Below are 19,466 nucleotides of genomic sequence, written 5' to 3'. Positions count from 1 at the left end.
CGGGATCGGTTCCCGTAGGTCCCCTGGGGTGCAGCGGCGGTGCCGGGGTTCCTCAGGAGGTGCTGACCCTCGGCACTAGCCCAGCTCCATCGCCCCTTTCACAGAATCACAGAATTTCGAGGTTGGAAGTGACCTCGAGATCATCGAGTCCAACCTCTGACCTAACGCTAACAGTCCCCACTAAACCATATCCCTAAGCTCTACATCTAAACGTCTTTTAAAGACTTCCAGGGATGGGGACTCCACCGCTTCCCTGGGCAGCCTGTTCCAATGTCTAACAACCCTTTCGGTAAAGAAGTTCTTCCTAAAATCCAACCTTTATTGCCCCTCCTCACGCACCCCCTCCTTTGGGCACCCCCTCAGTCCCAGCCTGCCCCCTCCCCCCCCAGGCCTGGGGGCTCTCGCCCACCTCAGGAGCTGGTTCCTTTTTAATAAACAAGCTTTGGTTTATAATTAGAGGCAATCAGGTCGATGGGAAGCTCGGGGTCGGGGTGTTTTTCCCAGTTACTCAGGTTTCCCCCTGGGACGGGTGAGATCCCAGCAGCGCCCTGATGGAGGGTCCCGGAGGGGGTGACCCCAGGGACGCTGTGGGGACGCTGCCCCCGGCCACTTGTCCTGGCTTCAGCAGGGCCCTGCTGGCTCCTGCCATCCCCATGCAGCTCCTCCAGCCCTTCCCAGCTGTGACTCACGTTTCAAAGAAACAGAGCCAAATCCCCTTTGCCAAGTGAGCCCCAGCCGCTAATCACCCTCCATGTGCCCTCCTCACTCCATGCCCAGCTCCCCACCAGGCTGGCACCAACCCTCCAGGGAACAACTGGTCCTTTTTGCCCCCAAAATGTGGTATGTTGCACCCCAAGACCCCCAGGCACACCCCAACGAGACAAAGAGATGCTGTGGGCGAGCACTGCGCTCCCCACGCTGCTCCCCCAGCCCAGGATCCCAGGGAGTTGTTCCCCTCCTGTGACAATAAACACCCAAACCCTTAAAAACAGGCTTTCCTTGCTTTTAGCTGGGAGTGGGAACATTGTGCCTGCAGGGAAGAGGGCTTCCTTTAGCTTTTTGCCATCAGTTTGCAGCTTTGCTGTTTGTCTGCTTCACGGGAAAGCGATGCAGCTCCCTCCATCCCACACTGCTCCCCACGAACCCTCTGCGCCTCGTGCTCCTCCATAAGCCTTCCCATTTATCAGGTCTGGATGTTCACCGCCTCCTGTAAAGTAACACAAATTGCCTTCTGAAACCAACTCAGTGTGGTCTCAGTGCCCTGCACCAGCCTTTCCCCAACTCTGTCCTTTCCAGCGCACGAACCAAGGGCACAGGACGCACGTCACCTCGTGCTCTGAGGCATAGGAAGCCCCCCAGAGACACAAAACAACCAGGCACAAGGATGCAGGAGCTGCTGAGCCCCGTTTAACAGCTCCATCCCGCTGGGGCTGCCACCAGAGCCCACACAGAAGGGACCTTCCCATGTTGGAGCCTCCTCCCCTGTCACAGCTGGGGCTGCCAGGGCCCCAAAGGGAAAAAAAGTGTTTTTTTTCTTCCCTCTGAGAGCTGCCAGGAGCGTTCCTGGAAACCAAGAGGTGACAAAAACACTGCCGAGCCCGTAGGCAGGATGCTAGGTGAGGTTTAATTAGCCTTCCTCCAAGCCACACGAGGTCCCTTGCTGCCTCATCTCCTCCACAAATTGCTCTGCCTCCAGATGCCAACCCTTCTGCCCTTAGACCCAGTTGCAGGGATGGAGTTTTACACACCAAAGTAGGAAAAAAAACACATCAAACCAAACCAACAAAACCCCAAACCCCACAAAAACAAAACCCTCACCAACCGAGCAGATGGCTCTAACCTCGCCAAGCAACTTCTCCCTCTGCAAGCCCAGCACCACAAGCAGCTCAGTTGGAGAGCAGCTCCCAGCTCAGGTCACGCACTCGCTGCTTCCACGGTGCTGCTTCACCCGGCAGTGACTGCCAGAGCTTCCAAGAAGCCGATTCCCTGAGGTACCGTGCTGTAAATCTGAGCCAGCAGCACAGCTGCTGCTTTTCCACGTTACAAGTTTCCCCAGCCTCAGCCCCGCGCCCCAAGCTCAGGAAAGAGGTGCGAGGAAGCCCGAGGCATGTCGGGTTCACCTGCAGCACCAGTGGTGAAGGAGCAACACGCATCGCTTGGAGGAAACCCACGGGTTTGTAACTGGCTGAGCTACGTCTCGGGAACCAGGAGGTGCTCAGCATCTTGAAAAGGAAAAATCAGACCACAAACCATACTGAACAAGTCACTTTATGAGAAAGCATCCAGGGAACGATGCACAAACAAGTCAGGGGGATCACTGCAGGTGGCTGGGATTTGCCTGACATGCCCATAACACACCTCAGAGCAGAGTTCAGTGCCGTTAGATAGAACGAGTCAAAAACATTCAGCTTGTTTTCTCCCAAAGGAATGCTTTATTGACAAGTTTCCTCGGTATTTATCTGTGAAGAGAAACAGTTCAAGACCCACGCTCCAGCAGTCCCCGTTTCACTGGCTCTGCTCCTCGCACGGAGGCCAGTTTTAGTCAAACGAGGAGGGCTGGTAAATGACACACCACGCTCTGCCTACTGCCTAGCACATCTGCCTTCTACACTGCCTCATCGTGTGTCCCCGGATCAGCAGAGGGAAGGGAGTGGGGATGGGGGAAATGGAGATTTAATCAGCAAAGTGTCAAAACTTGCTTCTCTAAAGAAAGGGCAAAGATGGTCCAGTCCCTCCAGGGTGATAAAACTACTAAAACTACCCAGATATGTACATAGGCGAGTCTAAAGACCTGAGCAAGTCCCACTTGGCCTCTAAGGCACAGAAACACTCACTGCAGGTGCATTTATTTGGAGGCATCTTGCCTAGAAGAAGATCAGGCCTCTGTAAGAAAGCTTACAACGTTCCAGCTCCTGAGCAATGAGCTCGGACCTCGGAAGAGCAAAAACATCTATCTGCTTCGGGAACTGGTCGAGCTCTGTGACTCTGCTGGGTTTGTAAACCAAGATCCCAGCCGGGGCTTTCGACTGAACGACCCCCACAGTCCCAGTCAGATGTACCAGACGGAGGAGCCCACGGAGAGCAGAGCAGAGTCCCTCCAGCACAGCGTCCCTAATTGCCAGCAACAGCTCTGTCCTCGTTAAACCCGGCCCTGTTGCTAGCAGCCTTCAGGATTTCTTCCTCCGGGAACGAAGGCATAAGCTGAGAAGGGAGAAGCAAGTTTTATACACTCAGGCAACAGAGTGCACCACTGAAAGTTAACACAAGAACTGGCTTCTAAGCATGCTGCTACTACTGAACGATGCAAAAACTCCAGTGCTCAATATCCAGCTTTTTAACCCTTACAGTCCTCTCTAGAGAAAAAAAAATCATAAACGAGTAAAGCATAAGGTGATGTAAGGCTTGCAATTCAGTTTCAAAGTCCAAGGGAGCATTTCCCTAATATGATGCCGAAGCTTTTTTTTCTTAAGCTTTATTTCTTTAAAGTTCGTTGCATTTAAAAATAAAGATTTTAGTTTTGTTAAAGCTAGAGCATTAGTGTAACAACGAGGCAGCTGCTAAGTGAAGTTTCCCTTTTAGGAGCCCAGAAAAAAAAAAAAACACACGTAACTATTTACCCCTTTTAACAGATTTCTCCAATGAGAGCCAGAGGAAGCAGTAATGGGAGAAGCCTGGGAGATTGCTGAGTTGCTACATGGCATGCCCTGAGCAGAGAACATAGCCAGAAGCTGAAGCTAAAATGCCCATGCACTTGGCTTCTCCTGTGACTGCCCTCCTCACGCTGCACGGGGCAATTGATCTGCTCCCAGTTATGACAGAGGTGGGAAAAACTGCTTTTTCTGTGCCAGCGGCGTTTCTGAGCTACTTCAAGGAAACTCCATCTTAAGTGCTCTCCCAAAAGGACAGCACAGTGATACATTTCATCTACAAAGTTTAGTGTAAAATATTATTTGTGTACAAAACTTTGCATTCTCTTTATTTGACTTAGATCCAGCAGCAGTGTCTATGAGTGGATTATGGATCTCTCCAGACTGGTTCTCAGCCCCTTCATGGATTCGCATGTTGTTGCTGTTGTGAAGAGTTGGGAGGGAGGAGGCTCGCTCTCGGAGTTGTGCACGGCTGTGCAAAGCCACACCGCAGGTCTAGAAAGGAGCGTTGTCTTGTGGAGGCTTGTCTCCAGCTCCCGAGGGGGAGTGGAGGCCATCGGTGCTGTTTTCCCTGCTGCCCACCACTCTGGACTGAAAGGAGAGAAGCGAGTTAGGATAACAAGAAAGCAGCACTGAGAACACCAGGGGAATTCTCCCTCGTCAAGGTCACCCGCTGTAGCAAAGACTTTGCATATCTGAAAGGCCGTCTGGCCAAATACTAGCCCACGAGAAAAACAGCTCAGAAATCAAAGTTTCCGCTTAAGGCCTCACAATGTGCGTTTCCAAGACAAAGCAGACTGTTACCTTTATGGTCCCGACTCTATCTTCAAACGACTTGAAGGTTGCAGAATTCCTTGAAGAATGGAAAGAGAAAAAAAAAGACAAAAATCAAGACGAGTTAGCTCTTAACTGAACCAAACTGCACCATGTGACTGGTCTCTCCGGGCATTCCCATGCAACGCCAGTGCCAGCAGCACTCTGAACACTTGCAGCTCCTCACCACGCTGGCCTTTGGCATGAATATCTCAGGCACACCAGACAAAACACCACGAACAAAAACTCTGAAGGAAAACATTTCTACCATGTGCAATTGCTTGATTGCTCAAGCTGAAAAGTTGAGGGAAAAAGCCCTAGTTCACTAGGGAATCAACGCATGATACGGAGAGAAGAAACTAGTCCTTAGCTTTACAAGGCCTCCAACTAAAAGCTTGCTTTATTAAATAATGGAAAAGCTGAAAAGGGATTAAAAAAAAGGCTTCAGTTTCCCACATTGCATCCTGCTGGCAGGAAGGGGAAGGGCCCTGTGCCTGAACCTATGGGCAGTTCTGTTACTAGAGCAGTGGTCATTTATGGCAGGAAACGCTCAGGAAAACCCTGGTGCAATAAATTAGTCAGAGGACTTTGTGTTTGTGGCAAAGCAAGCCAGGTCAGTTGTTAGCACAGGGCTGCTCTCCCTGGGCAAGGTTTTCTAAACACCAGGAGCTGGGCGACGAGGAGCCTCATCTCAGTTCTTGCTGTGCAGAAGAATCACTTTATACCCGTGCCCACAAAGTAACCTCTGTCCATCTGGAACCAGGATGAGCAGAGAGAGGGCATCCATGGGCCTCATTCAGCTCTGGCAGTCGTTTCTCCTACAAGATCCCCATCTAATGCACCACGAGGGCACGCTGAGAAGGGCACTTAGCTTCCAAGCTGGAGACAGAAGGTTCAAGTTCGGATTCCTCTCGGTATTAGCAACGGCTGTGCTGTAAATTGCCAGAGGAGGAGTGTAATCCCTCCCCTCCAGGGACCTCTGAAAGCTGCGAATTTCAATTAGACTTTGGTACAGTTGCAACACTGCACTTAGCCCGGGAACAACACAGGTGCTAATGGCCATAAAAAGGAATTGGGTTAAAAAAGCCCCAAATTGCTCCAACTGCAGGACACAATCACCCCACCGTGCGTGCTGGAGCGAAGCACTTGCACAGCTCAGAACCCAAACCCGAAGGATGACGGTCAGCCATACCCCCCCATCGCCCCCCCAGGAAGCAGGATTCTGACATTACCTCATGGCAGGCATACTGATCGAGTGGCGAATGGAGTAACTGCTACTCGGAAGCGTTCAGAGGGAGGAGGAAAAGGTTAAGTGACAATTAAACAGACACCACGCAAGAGCAGCACGCCTCGGTCCCGAGTGCTTACACAGGCAGCTGTAGACAACTGCAGTGATGGAAGCTGCATTTCTTCCTTCCCTTAGTCAAAAGCTGCAGCCCAGAACCAGTTTTCTGGTTGTGGGACTGTTAGCGTGAATATTTAACTCCTATTATTTGGAAAATGCAAACAAAGCAAGCCACACATCTCGTTTTGAAACTTTCCTAAAAGTTGGGTGCAGATTTGCTCCTGTCAGCACAAGGAAATCAGTCCCCCCCCCCAGTGAGATTTTTAGAAAAGGGTTTGTCGGCTATGCCCAGGACACAGGAGGTATCTCACCCGTTATCAAGGGTATTTTTATATATAAATAACATTTAAACGAAGCAGAGGCAACTACAGGGGACAAAATCGAGCACAACTGGCTTGTATCGAGTTACACAGATGAGTAAGTTTTACTACTAAAGGCTTCCTCCAAGCCGTAGTCCCAAACCAAGGCTGACAAGGACACACACGGCATGCAGCGAGCGCTCCCAGGTGTGCTGGATTTGTACTTTCAGCTCGGCCTGAAAGAAAACTGCTGGAAGAGCTCAGAGCCCTACTGCTCTGCAGTTAAACACCCTCCTAGCTGCAGCTGTATCCTGTGGCAAGCTGCGCTGCAAATTGCAGCTGTGATACAGAAGTCAACCCCCAGGCACTGCACTGAGCTAGGTTTCTCAATCCGTGTCGGAGATGGAGGCAAGGCTGAGCTAATCAGCCTCCCCTGTAACACCCACGAGGGCCTGGCACAGAAACATCTGCTCTTCGAGCAACCTTGAAGAGTGTCTTACCTAAAGGAATGCGAGAAGGGGTGAGCCCTGAGAGCAGCCACGGGCAGCAGAGAGAAAAGGGAAGCAACAGTCAGACACTTGTGCAGATCCCAACAGGGCAGCTGAGCATGGCCATAGGATCACAGGACAGTAAAGTCACCTAACCATGAGCAAGCCTCTTAAATAAATTACAGAAGCAGGCAAAAACAAAACAAACAAAAAAAAAACAATTGCTTTTCATTAAATCAAATAACCCAAGCTAAGAGGTTTTTCAGAGGAACATACCAGCACCTGTTCAACCTTACACATTGCTGTCATTCCGTTTTTTTTAGAGCATGTTTTCCTAAACTGAGGTTTTTACCAAGTGCTGGCTGATTTGGTACAGCCATTTCCTTCCCCAAAAGCTCTGACAGCACTGCCAGGCTTTCTGGTTGAGAACTTCCGTACCAGTAACCTGCAATAGATGCCCGTTATCTTGCCAAGTATGCAGATCTCAAAGGTACCGCTCTGAGCAAACATCTCTCAGCATAATAAAGATAAGAGTCTCTGTATAAAAGGTGTCACGCGTACCCAACAACCTGGTTGCCCATTTTTAAGTTTCGAGGCAAATTATCCCCCACCAGGTTGCCAATTTCCACACCTGATTCTGCAATGCATCTCAGGGGTCTGAAATACCAGTCCAAGCTTTCCTTCTTGCACTATTAGGATTACCAGGGTGGTTTAGGGCTTCTCCTACCAGGAGCAGTGTTTTATTCCACTTAGACACCGTTTTTGCCTTGGCAGCAGGGAAGCAGTCATGGCAAGTTGGGTCTGAAGTACTTGGCAAGGAGCACGAGGGCTTTTCCTTACAGCCTGAGCAGCAACGTTAGACTTTTGGATTCATGGGGAAATGAAATCACAGTCGGCTCTTTGGCAAGGCAGACTCCTTGAAATGCTGTCTTTGCATGTGAAATAAATTAACTTCCTACTACTTTTTGCTAAAGAACACAGCCAGACGTGCCCATGCACCATGCTGCTCCGCATGCAACACCACAAGCACTGGCAGACTCCTTCAGCACCTTAGCCTGGACCTAGCAGTGACCCTTCTCCTCCAGTCACGAGGATTTAAAGTCTATAAATTCAGGAGTTTTCAGCCACCTTTGGGGCTCAGGCTAGCATTTCATAATGAATTTGCTCGTAGCATGACATGCAGTAGCAAACTCCATCAGACAACACAAAATGTATTGGGCTAGAGACAAAACCACAAAGCAAGCAGTTATCTGCCAAGAAGAAAACTCTTTCAATTTGCAGTTTACTGGGGTCAGTAAAATGCAGGAACAGGACGTCTGCAAGCCAACTTATTTTTTAACTGTAAGTGGAGATAACAGTAAGAGCTGAATTGGCCAAGATTTGCAAAAATCCCTCCCATTAATTAAGCTACATTTTCTCTCCTCATGGCAGCCTAATAGAGTAACAGCATTAATACACTTAGCGTGCAGTTATTGCATTAACCTCGCAATCTCTCCTTAAAATACTTCTAAACGTTCAAGCTGTGGATTGTGACCAGAACGCAGCAACCCTGAAGGATTTAACCCAGGGACACGTTACTGCTATTTCACACCACCTCGGTCCAAGCATTTCTGATGAAATTATGACTACGCCCTCTGTGTGTCCGAGGCGTTTGTCCCATTCATCACGCCTTCCTTGCATTTATCAACCGGTGAAGGCTGACTAAACAAGGAAATCCCTTCTGTTATCTCAACACTTCCAGTGCTGGAAAATAAACCTTGGTTACAAGTGAATTTGGAGCGTGAGAGGAAAAAGCAAGTACAGTAACTGAGGTTGCAGCATAGGCTGTGAGGCCTGGAAGAGATTCTCTAAGGACAGAGATCATCCCCATGCATTCAGAGAGGTGATCACGACAATAAACCAGCTTCACTCCTTGTAAGCTCTGATCACATATCAGAACACCAGCTGCACTTTCACCAGGCAGGGGTAGAAAATGGGACAGTCCCTGCAGAAGCTTATGCTCAAAGTTAAACTTAATTCAGAATCAGAAACATCAAGACTTGAATGCAGCACAGGAGATGGAATTCTGTTTATGTATGCAGAGAAAAATTAAAGGTTTTCTTAAAAAATAATTATCATTACTGTGTTCCCCCGCAGGGGCCGCATATTCAAAGCGAATTCTTCTGAAGTAAATTTGGCAGGGATTCCCTCAATTTATAAGACAGAAGCTGCCTGTGTTTTGTGCTATAACCCCCAAGGCATTATCTGTAAAAAGGAATTGAGGCTTTTAAATTGGTGATTAATGCTGAGCAACACCACTGCTGCAGAGGTCTGACGTGTACGTAGTCAGCCAGGCCAGCATCCACAGCCAGCATCTGCACCAGGACTTTGCCGGGCCAGCTCTGCCACCAGGAGTTCAAATTTTGTTTGGCCGTACATCCCTTCCCTCCATCGGGTGCTCCTGGGATGGCACAAACATTTGTGCAACCTCGTGGTGAAATAGATTTTGCCTGCAAATAGAGGCCAGGCGGGACCAAAGCTGTCAGAACAGCTTCTTCTGATGGCGGTGCTGGTTCAGGAGCTCCCCACGTGGTCTGAGGATGACAGCTCCCAGCCCTTTGTCACAACAGCCTGAGCAGACTGCAGAATTTAGAGATTTACCACATTTACTTCACCATTATCAGTTTAGGAAAATCTATTACCGCCACATCTTGCGCCAGTGTCTGTCTGCTGTGTCTCAAGTGATTACACATAAGTCTTTTCTTCCAACAGACAATGTAGCTTCCAGGAAAGAAAAATGAAAACTTGAATACTGGAAGGGGTAGGAAGCCAACTAGTCCTCTGCCAAATTCAGAGAAGTGAGCTACTGAAAACACTCACCAGTGATTACCCTCCAGAAACACAGCAAATAACTCAAGGAGGAGGGATCTAGAACAAATCAGTACTACGTGATCAGAGGCCAACAAGTTCTTACCACTTGGGTACTCCCAGCCACAGCGGAATAGGAAATTCCCTACAAAGAATGACAGCTGCCCATTCAATCCAAGATCTGGCACGTTAAATTAAGTACAAGCTCTAAGGATACTTCCTTAATCATCCAGATAGCTCATTTGCTCAGAATTAGCTCTCAATTCCAAGAAAAGTGTAGGCAATGTATTTCGCACGAAAACCTTGCACGCCACCATTAACGGGGAAGCAACCTTCAGCTTTCATTTCTAAAGATCAGGAAAATCCCAGTGCTAACCTTCAGCTCTGTACAGATGAAGAACTCCCAGAGCAAGAACCTCAGCCAGCAACTGAGGAACCAGCCCCTGACTTTTTGACTGAGAAAAGTTTAAACTTGCAACTATTGCAGCTGCCATCTAAAGGAATCTAGATGATCACCAACACAAGAAGAAATTTGTAATGTTATCATGATCTGATCAATTGATGACTTCCAAACTATGTGACATAACTGTGCTCAGAAGGCAAGCTGCCATTCTTCATGGAAAACTGACACAGGGGCTTGGAGCTGCACGACACGCAGCATCCAGACTTTGTCACGTTTTGAAGTGTAAGAGAGCACAGCAGTGACAACCTCCTTCTGATCTTAACCCATAACATGGAGAAAACACGCCTCTGTACCACAACAGTGAACAGAAAAGGTAGAATTGAATTCTACTTTCTTATATGTGGTGCAAAAGCTGCAGTGAAGACATGACGGTAAAAGGGGAAAGGGAAGGGATGTTCTGTCAGTTCTGCTAAGCTGAATTCAATGCCTCGGAACGGGTTTTATCCATCAACCAGTCTTTAAAAAGTGTTTAACCTGTCCTGAACTATGAACCAACTGCAAAGTGCTGCCAACTAAGCAGAAAAATGGAAAAAAGCCTAGTTATTGTCTCAAGTCTCGTTACTGTTTGAAACCGAGATCAAAGCACCAAAGCACAAAGCAAAAATCTTACCTCATGTCACCAAGTTTCCTGCTGATAACAGAACCTACATTGGAAAGGGCTGCTGAAGTCTTCTGTCCTGCCTGGGAAAGGGTTTCCTGGGTCTTCTTATAACTAAATGGGGAAAAAAAAACAACCACCAATAAGCTGTGCTAACAGGGTTAGGATTGAAAGCAAGAAGCATCCCCCCATTTGGAAAAAGGAACCCAAAGTAAAGGAAAGAAGCTGGATTAGTGGAGCTGCACTGACCTCACTGAGAGAGCCCCTTCTAGTCTTGCATAGATCAAAGACTTGAAGTTTTAAGAAGGCAGCAAGTGCAGGGCTAACCTTTTCATACACTCACTTCAGTTCAGTTACCATTTTGACCATTCATTCCTAAATCTGACAAATATTTGAAGAAAAAAAAAAAAAAAAGGCCAATTTTCCATGTGGAAGCTCTAACACCACAGCATTATACCCCCTCTGCTCTATGAAAATATTTTGGAATCTTTGAGAAAACAAGCCTAGGAATTTATTCCATTACAAGCTTGTAGTCCTGAAGAAATTAATAGCTTTTGTTGTAGCGTTAGGGTATGGAGGAAAGAAGCAAGTCTGCCATCATCACACAGAAACAGAAACACAAGAAGCAGCACCACCTCTACAATGCAGTTTAGAATGAAATTGATGGAGAAGTTTCCTATCAGTTACCATTAACCACAGTCAGTCAGTCTGACAGCTTGCCTTTGTCAGCTGAGTACATTTGGGTTTATACAAGAGCTGGAAAAGACACTCGAAGCCTTCTCATTCGATGGAAACCAAAGCCCTAGGTACAAAGATCCTTCAAGCCATTTTCTTTTAACTAAGCTATTCCACAGCTGGTGATTAACATCTAGATTTGTGGCATTCTTCAAATTATAAAAAGACTTGGGTTGGAAAACAATTCTGATAATTTAAGCCAAGTTTTCTTATTCCAAATACATAAACTTACTTTTTTGCTCAAGTGTAATATTTAGGAGAAGGACATTTATAAACAGAGTAGAATATTCCGAGTTGGAAAAGACCCACAAAGATCCTGGAATCCAGCTCCTGGGCTAACGTTAACAGCCTGATGTTCTCATCTCTGAGCTCCCAAGGCTACCAGACCGTGATCCTCCCCTGGTGCTGAGCCCTCTCACGGGACTGGATTTCCAGCTGTCTACCAGAGAAACTGAAGACCTTGTGCTTACTAAGATGTGCTGTGCTTACTCCACTTCTGCCTGGCTCTCTCAGATTAGCACCGAGCACCAGCGCAGCGACGAGGAGCAGTTTACAGAATCAAACGACACCATCCCACCACGCACACGCTGAGAACTCTTATCTCCTGAAGCTCAACTTCATAGCTAAGAGACTTTCCAACCGTTTTCTCCCCACGTGACAGCAGTATTCTTAAAGCAACTGAAATTCAGCACTCGAGTGCTGCTCCTTTTGCCTCAGTGTGCTCCTTCGTGATGCCAGCACAACTGTGTGCTGCCGGTGATTTACACAGGAAAACAATCTGGCTGAAATAGAAGCTTGGAAGGAAAAATAAATTAAAAGATAGCAGCCAGATCAGGTTGCCAGTCTAGTCCTGCACCCACAGCTCCCACACGCACACCTCCACCACTGCAGCACAGGAGGCAGAGCCAGGAAAAAGCCACTGAGATGAGAAGCTCGTTAACCCAGAACTGCCATCGACACAGATGTGGAGCTGCATCTGTGACAAGCAGGGACCAGGTTATACAAGACTTCAGTGCAACTTAACCACACCCAGCTCTGACCCAGAAGCTCTCCTGCAAACACCACGGTGAGGTTCACCGTCGCTATAAACTCACGGTCACTCGCCTTCCTCCCTTAATGCCAGCGTAAAGCACACTGGAATAATCCAAATCTGGGAGTCATAAACATCAGCTATCTTTAATACCTTGCTTAACGAACAGGCAATTGGCTGCGGGAGTGATCTCTGCCCTGTGGTACTCAAACCCTTCACTGCATCCCTCTCCCATAACTCCTGCCAGGGAGGGGCCAGGCCTGCATCCCCAAATCCTTCTTTATCCACTAATGCCAGCTTCTGCTCGCTCCGATCCGGCAGTCCCTGCTCGTACCATCTATGTCACCTTGTGTCCTGGTCACAACAAAACTGGAGCAAGAGGGAGAGGAGCAGCACCTGCTAGGAAACGCAGCAGAGCCCAAAAGAGCCATAAAGCAAACTGGATGCTTCCTAGCTGTTATGGAGAGCTCTCAGAAAACAGGAAAAGAGGAGGCATTTGCATAACAAACCCAAACCAACCAACTAAAACCTTATCTTCAGTCTTCTCGAACTCAGCTCCTAGCATTTACTGAGCTTTAAAAAATGAAAACAGAAATTCTGTTCATTTTCTGAAATGCTGCCAGAATCGTACCTTTAACCCCCCTCACCTCTCCATTTTAATTGGCACCCACCTCGTTAGCATGACTTGTCACTCTGCCTAGTGCCAAAGCAAGCAGGAAAACTAGCGTGCCACAGCTAGCCAGGCCCTGAGCACTCCCCAGAAGCACGTTTCCGCCATATCCTTCTGGCACTTGTTAAGCACAAGGAAACAGATATAATGAGAATTTTTCTGTTCTAGCAGGCACACCCAGGGAGGAACTCTGATTAACCACCACTGCAGTCAGTCCCAGCGCTGGCAAGCGTGAACATAAAGGTCACTCTCTTTAGCAAGTGAAATAGGGATAATTTACATCTTCTTAATCTAGAAAACATCCACAGAGCATAGCAAGTAGAACCTGCAGACCTGATTTTTGTTTTCTGATACTCCTACTTTTTATCTGCTCTCATCTTTCACCCATCTTATGAAGAACACCTATCCACAACCACCGATGACAAAATCCCAGCTCAAAGGACTCGATTTCATCCCTACTCCAGAGAACAGGAAGATCTGACTTACCCAAGACCTACCCCATCATGGTTTAAATCAACTCAGAAAGCAACGACAAAATCTATCTGCTCCCACTGCATTGCTGTAAAGGATTCCCCTACAAACTGTGCAAAACATGCAGCGAGAAGGACAAAGGCCAACTTTCATAATAGGCTTCCATAATTTAGTCCAGATGCGAATTTAATTCCAGGCACTTAATAAAAACCTGGCTAAGAGACTTCTGCAGCCAACAAATGGAGTACAACAGCAGTGAGGTTTAAGCTGTTCACATCCATTTGCAGCCCCAAAATGACAGAACAGCTGCCTTGGACACTGAAGCTCTATTTGTTCTGATCAGATACCATAGCAAAAAGAAAGGCTCTCGCTCCCCAAAGAGCACGTTAAGTGGTAAGAAGAGATCAGCCTGTCTATTCCACAGCTTGTCAGCTGAAGCTATGAAAGCTGGCATGCAGTTCTCGGGTACGCAGTGACTTCAAGGCTTCAGCCAGTTCTCCTCTGAGAGCAGGCGGGTGGTAGAAGGATATTGCTTGGACTGCAGGTAAACCGTTCAAATACTGACCTGAGGAAAAGCTCCCTCTCCCAGAAGAGACAGTTATCAGGTTAAAAAAAGTCAAAGCTAGAAAAAAAAAGAAGTGCTTAAATAGATCTAGTCAAAGCAGAGGACTGCGAGCAGGGGCACAGAACATGAGAGGCAGCAGACTGTCATGAAAGCATTGGTTAATGCCGAAGGTTAAGACACTCACGCTTCTGATTGAGTTAATTTTTCATTCCAGTCCTCCAGTGTGCTGCTGGCTGAAAGATATCTACAAACACAACGGAGGTTAGACACAGTGCCAAGATTCATGACAGATGCTTTTTTCGACACTTTCCACATTATTAGTGTCTCTTTCCACTTACAGTATCTTGGGTTTTATTTCTCTGACAATGCCTTTCTACCTTCTCTGTTACAGCCAGAAGGAAAGGAGCTGCTGTTTGAGAGGCAGGAAGACACCCAAGCTCTGCTTTCTTTCTCATTTAAGCACCTTCAAACACTTTGCACAAAGAAAGCCTGCAGTTTAGAAGGTGTCAGGAATTGAGAGACTTCAGATCTTCTGTTCCTTTCCTACATACTTTACGGCAGCTATATAGTAAAAGCTAAAAGCACAGAGCAGTGAATTAAGCAGAGAGCCAAAAAATCTGACTGCTACACCAAAAGCTGGATTTTATCAATACAGCATGACCTTGACAAACTGCTAAACTACACTTCATTTTCTCATCTTTAGAAATCATCATGCTTTCCTATACCTAAAACAGTATCTTAGGAGTTGTGAGAATAAATGCCGGATGTACAGAACAAATACAGGTACTACAAAAAGTGTCTGCTACCAGCTCAGACAACATGTAGAGGTGTTCAGAGGACGTAGTATATTGCAGGCGGTTCCTGTCACCCCAGAAATAAAACTATCCCCAATTAGATCAAGAACTGTCTTTGCCTACTGATGGGAAACTTCCAACCCGCATTTCTGCTTAGCCAAACAACCGCCTCCTTAAACACAACATGCAGAAGGGAGAGAATCTTCAGCGTAGAAAATATTCAAGGTCTCCCTGATGTTCAGTTAAAAAACAAGAATCAAAGTGATTTGTGTCTAACAAAAACAAAGGTCTAACGTACTACAGCATATATTCTAGAGTCAAAAACAGCCAGCTGCATTTGTCACCTGCTTGTATGTACTGCCAGACTAAAATCCACTGCTTTTTAGTGTTTGACAGCAGCAGAAAGGTTCACATACATCAATCCCTCCAGCCAAGGCGTTACAGCTTGCAAAAGCCAATATAAATATATTTGTATTTGCACAGCCCCTATTTTCAGCTACAGGTAAATGCCTTCAGGCATCTTCTCTCCCCTGTGGCTGTACAGAAAGGCAACAAGCAAACTGATTCCACACCTGACAAGAAGAAAAATAGTTTCATAGTAAATACAGAGGTTTGCTAATATGACATTACAATAGATTAACCTAACAGCAATCAGCTGAAGTGAGACTGTGGTTGATTTGTCACGTTATTCTTTAACGAAGTGTGGTCTGGTAACTGATTGGAATTTTTCTTCTGCAATGGGAAGACCAAGAGCAAGATGCTAGTAGTAACTTTTACTCATCTCCTCTGCAACCGAGGGATGCTGAGAGCTGGAAGTCGGGCATGCTGCTGCCAGCAGGCCTGACTGTGGCTTTACCACGCCTCCAGCTCCCAGTCAGCCCCTGATGCCTGTGAGAACAAGGAGCAGCACAAATCGGGGAACACAGCAAGGAGCAAGAAGGTGTTGCTGAGGAGCCCGAGGCACTCACAAGTCAGACTGTGTCACTTTGTCATTCCACTCTCCAAGTTTCTCAGATGTTTTCACATAACTAGAAACAGAAAGTGTTAATGAATATAACTTAATATTCATTTTTAGGAGACAACGACACATTTCAGTTACAAAGGAGTAACAGAAATTGAGCAGGGGGGTAGGAGGGAAGACGAGGAAGAGAAAAACAAACAGGGTAACAGCTCAAAGATCTGCCCTGCAGTAGTACTGTCAGTAACTCCTAATTCTAGTTAAGTTACATGTGACATTTTTAGACCAAACAATAACCCTGGGGGCACAAAGGGCCTCTTATATCTGGGCATAACTGCAGGTTAAACTTACCCCTTTGCCTCTCCTTTTGGCACTATTGAACAGCGCTGTGACTGTAACTTTAGTACCTGTTGAGGAACAGTCAGCCTAATTTCAAACATTCTTTAGGCAAAGATGCCTCTGCATATGGCATTGATGGCACAGTAATGCTACAGATGTTTTTCTTCTTGGAATACACAGACTTTTTAAATTCAAGCTATATGGCCCAGAAAACAGATTTCTGAACTAACACAGGGTAACACTTTTAAGTTACCTAACCTCAGGAAATTAGCTCAGTGAATTTTAGCAATTTTTGCACTTCTCTTTGAGCTTGAGTTCAGAATGAGGTAGCAGCAGTCTATGCCTCACAGAAACGGGCAGAAGTACACAAACCGAACTGTTCAGTGGTGATCTAGATTTCAAACGTTATACAAAAAAGAACCAGCAACAATTTATTCAGATCATAAATATTACAGTTCTGTTTGCACTGACATGAGATCAATTAAATTAATAATTTTTGTTTGTTTGTTTGTTTGTTTTGTTGTTGTTTTTTTAAATACCCTTTTCTCTATATAGTCATCAGGGCAAAAGCCTTCAGACACTTGGAGAAGCCCTGGAACATGCTGCAGGGAAATAATTGCTACAGAGCAACATTTAAATGTGAAACGTGCATCACAAGCAACACTTACGCGTTGGAGACTTGCACGTCGTGCCAGCTTTTGGACAGGTTTTGCTTTAACCCATCCAAGGGAGTCAGACCCAGCTTCCTCTTCAACTCTCCACAGTGCCTCTCTTTAGCAGCCAGGACTTGTCTAAGAGTACCAATTTCTTCTTCAACCTTAGAAAGAGATAGACACAGATCTCAGTATCACAGTTTAATAAAATTCTGAAAACTAAGCCAGCTTTCCACCTCCCTCAAAACTATTACAGTTTTACTAACATGAATACAGAGAATTGGCAGGAACCTTCAGGTGCACACAAAATAATTCAACTAAACATGAATGGTGTCGGAATGGCAGGCCAGTGGCTCAGACTTCAGTTAGGAAAACACCCATAGAAGCTGCTATACTGGTGACTTAATGGCAGCAAGTTTATCAGAACACAGTCCTAGCATCGCAATTTCAACAGAAAATACCATTAAAAAGAAAAAATCAGTTGCCAAATACTTATTAACTAAGGTTCCAATCCTTAGAACATCCATTAGAACAAAGAGCTTTCCCTCAGAGATATTTCTTACAAGATTTTCACAACACTCTAGAATTGTTTCGGGACAGAGAAGGTTCGTTTCTACTTTTAGTTAACTGCAGCTTCCCAGCAGCTGCATGACCATGCAAAACAGTGAAGTCCCCTTGCTAGAATATACGAATCTGGGAGATTCTCAAATGAAACATAAGAACAACCAAAACTACCTTCAGCTCTATTTCAGGTACAAATTATAAGCTGACCTTTAAAACGCAGAAGGTGCCTACGATTCGGGATATTACATTATAAGCTCTCAGCTTTTCAAAAGCACACGGGCACCAAAAACAACTGCCTATAACGCATAATAAATATTTAAGAGAAAAGATAGAAGAAGAAAGCACATTAAGTATGCCATTGTCTCGGTTTCATAAGACAGTTTCATTTGCATACCGCTTGCCTAAAGTGTTTTCTTGCTTCAAGCACAGCTACAAGTCTAGATGAATTTCACTGCATCAAAGGCCGTGTACTTCCTGAGAGCTCTAAATTAAGATGTTCTGGGAAAGAGCGTGCAACATCACGCACCGTTTGAAGTGTCTGCCAGCTTTGTTGATTTTAACAAAGCCCTGGGAGACGCACAGGTAACGCCACCATCAGAAGCAAAATAAAACCCCCTAGCCCTGCTCCTGTGGCACCCCAAGTTCTTGCTCTTTCCCCCCCAGCAGGACCTGGCTGAGGCTCTCCCTACCTTGGCGATCTCGGCTCTCAGCTCCTCTTCCTCGGCGGCCGTCAGCCCTTCAGGTGCCGCGGTCCTGGCTGCGGCCGAGCTGTCCACGGGCACGTCGGTCATGGCATCGGCCAGCAGACCTTTGTTGGGAGAGTTAAGGTTGATATCTGCCGCAGACGAGAAGCACACAGGGTGAGCGGGCAGCAAGCGAGGAGGCGTCCTGCAAACCCACCCGGGGAAGGCCAAGGACGGGAAGGGGAACGGAAACCTCGCCTGGACGGCAACGGGGAGAAACGGCAGCGCCTTCACCAGGCCCTCACGGCAACGGGACCCCCCCTCAGGGCAGGGGGACCCCCCCTCTGGGCACCGGGACCCCCCTGAGAGAACCAGGATCCCCCCTCATGGAATCGGGACCCCCCCTCTGGGCACCGGGGCCCCCCCTCGGAGCACTGGGATCCCCCCTCAGGGAACCGGGGACCCCCCTTCGGGAACCGGGACCCCCCCCCTCAGGGAACCGGGACCCCCCCATCTGACCACCAGGCCCCGCCGTCACAGCACCGGGCCCCCCCTCACGGCCTCCTCTCCCCTCACGGAGCTCCCCCCGGTTCCCCCCCAGCCCAAACCGAGGGGTTTAACCCCTGGGGAAGGAGACCTCGAACGCAGCCCCGGTCCCACCGCGGCCCCCCCCCTACCCTGGCTCGCGCCCTCCATGGCGGCGCCCAGGCCCCGGCCCCGTCTCCGCCGCCACCGCCCCCCCCCGTGACGCGATCAGCGCCGCGCCCGCTTCCGGGAATGGGGGGGGGGGGGCGCGGGGAGAGCGCGTCACCCGCGCGTCGCCATGGCAACGGCGCCACGTCCCCCCCCCTTCCCGCCCCCTTCACCCGTTTGGATGACGTCATAGCGTTGATATGACGTCATAGCGTTGATATGATGTTATATGTGGCTGGGATTGCATCATATGGGGTTGGGGTGATGTCATAAGGCTGCCACCACCACCCCCAGTTATCCCCAGAGCCCCCCCCTCAAGCCCATGGTGGCTTTTGTGTCCGCCCCTGTTGCCAGTCCCCATCGTGCCCAAAATGGCATGGGGAGGCAGAACCAGGAGGGCTCGGCCTCCCCCGGGCCTCCCCCATGGTCTCACACCCCAGCAGCTCTGGGTGCCCCTTCCCCAAATGTGGGGGCTGCAGTGGGGCACCCACCGGCTGCCCATACCCACACCCAGACAGGGAGGTGATGGCGGGGCTGAGGAACTCACCCCACACAGCCCCGCAACCGGTGGTACCTCACGGCACCTCGTGGCACCTCATAGCTCCCCATGGCACCTCACGGCACCTCATGACACCTCGTGGCACCTCATGGCACCATTATGGCTCCTCACAGCTCCTTGTGGCACCTCATGGCACCTCATAGCTCCCCACAGCCCCTCACAGCACCTTGTGGCATCTCACGGCACCTCACGGCACCTCACAGCACTTTGTGGCACCTCACGGCATCTCATGGCACCTCATGGCACCTCACA

At 48.0% G+C, this 19,466-nt stretch overlaps 1 protein-coding gene across 4 annotated transcripts; it reads right to left on the bottom strand.

Moving 5' to 3' along the window:
* Nucleotides 1-2,281: 2,281 nt before the first annotated feature.
* Nucleotides 2,282-18,701, bottom strand: TPD52L2 (TPD52 like 2). Of its 4 annotated transcripts, XM_082773296.1 has the most exons (8): nucleotides 18,640-18,701; nucleotides 17,969-18,114; nucleotides 16,731-16,879; nucleotides 15,734-15,793; nucleotides 14,156-14,215; nucleotides 10,513-10,614; nucleotides 4,452-4,500; nucleotides 2,283-4,238 (listed from the first exon to the last, which is right to left on the bottom strand). In XM_082773296.1, exons 1-8 carry the CDS (start codon nucleotides 18,656-18,658, stop codon nucleotides 4,143-4,145), a joined length of 681 nt encoding a protein of 226 aa, XP_082629422.1. In that variant the 5' UTR covers nucleotides 18,659-18,701; the 3' UTR covers nucleotides 2,283-4,142. The 4 variants fall into 4 exon arrangements, with proteins under 4 accessions (XP_082629424.1, XP_082629422.1, XP_082629425.1 ...); XM_082773298.1 differs by lacking the exon at nucleotides 15,734-15,793 and having other exon boundaries at nucleotides 2,282-4,238; XM_082773299.1 differs by lacking the exon at nucleotides 18,640-18,701 and having other exon boundaries at nucleotides 17,969-18,133.
* Between the last annotated feature and the right edge of the window lie 765 nt (nucleotides 18,702-19,466).

Source organism: Aythya marila (assembly GCF_965140915.1).
Source record: "Aythya marila genome assembly, chromosome: 16".
In the NCBI taxonomy this organism is placed as follows: domain Eukaryota; kingdom Metazoa; phylum Chordata; class Aves; order Anseriformes; family Anatidae; genus Aythya; species Aythya marila.
The sequence above is the reverse complement of the archived record's forward strand: the minus strand, read 5'-3'. Positions and strand labels throughout refer to the sequence as shown.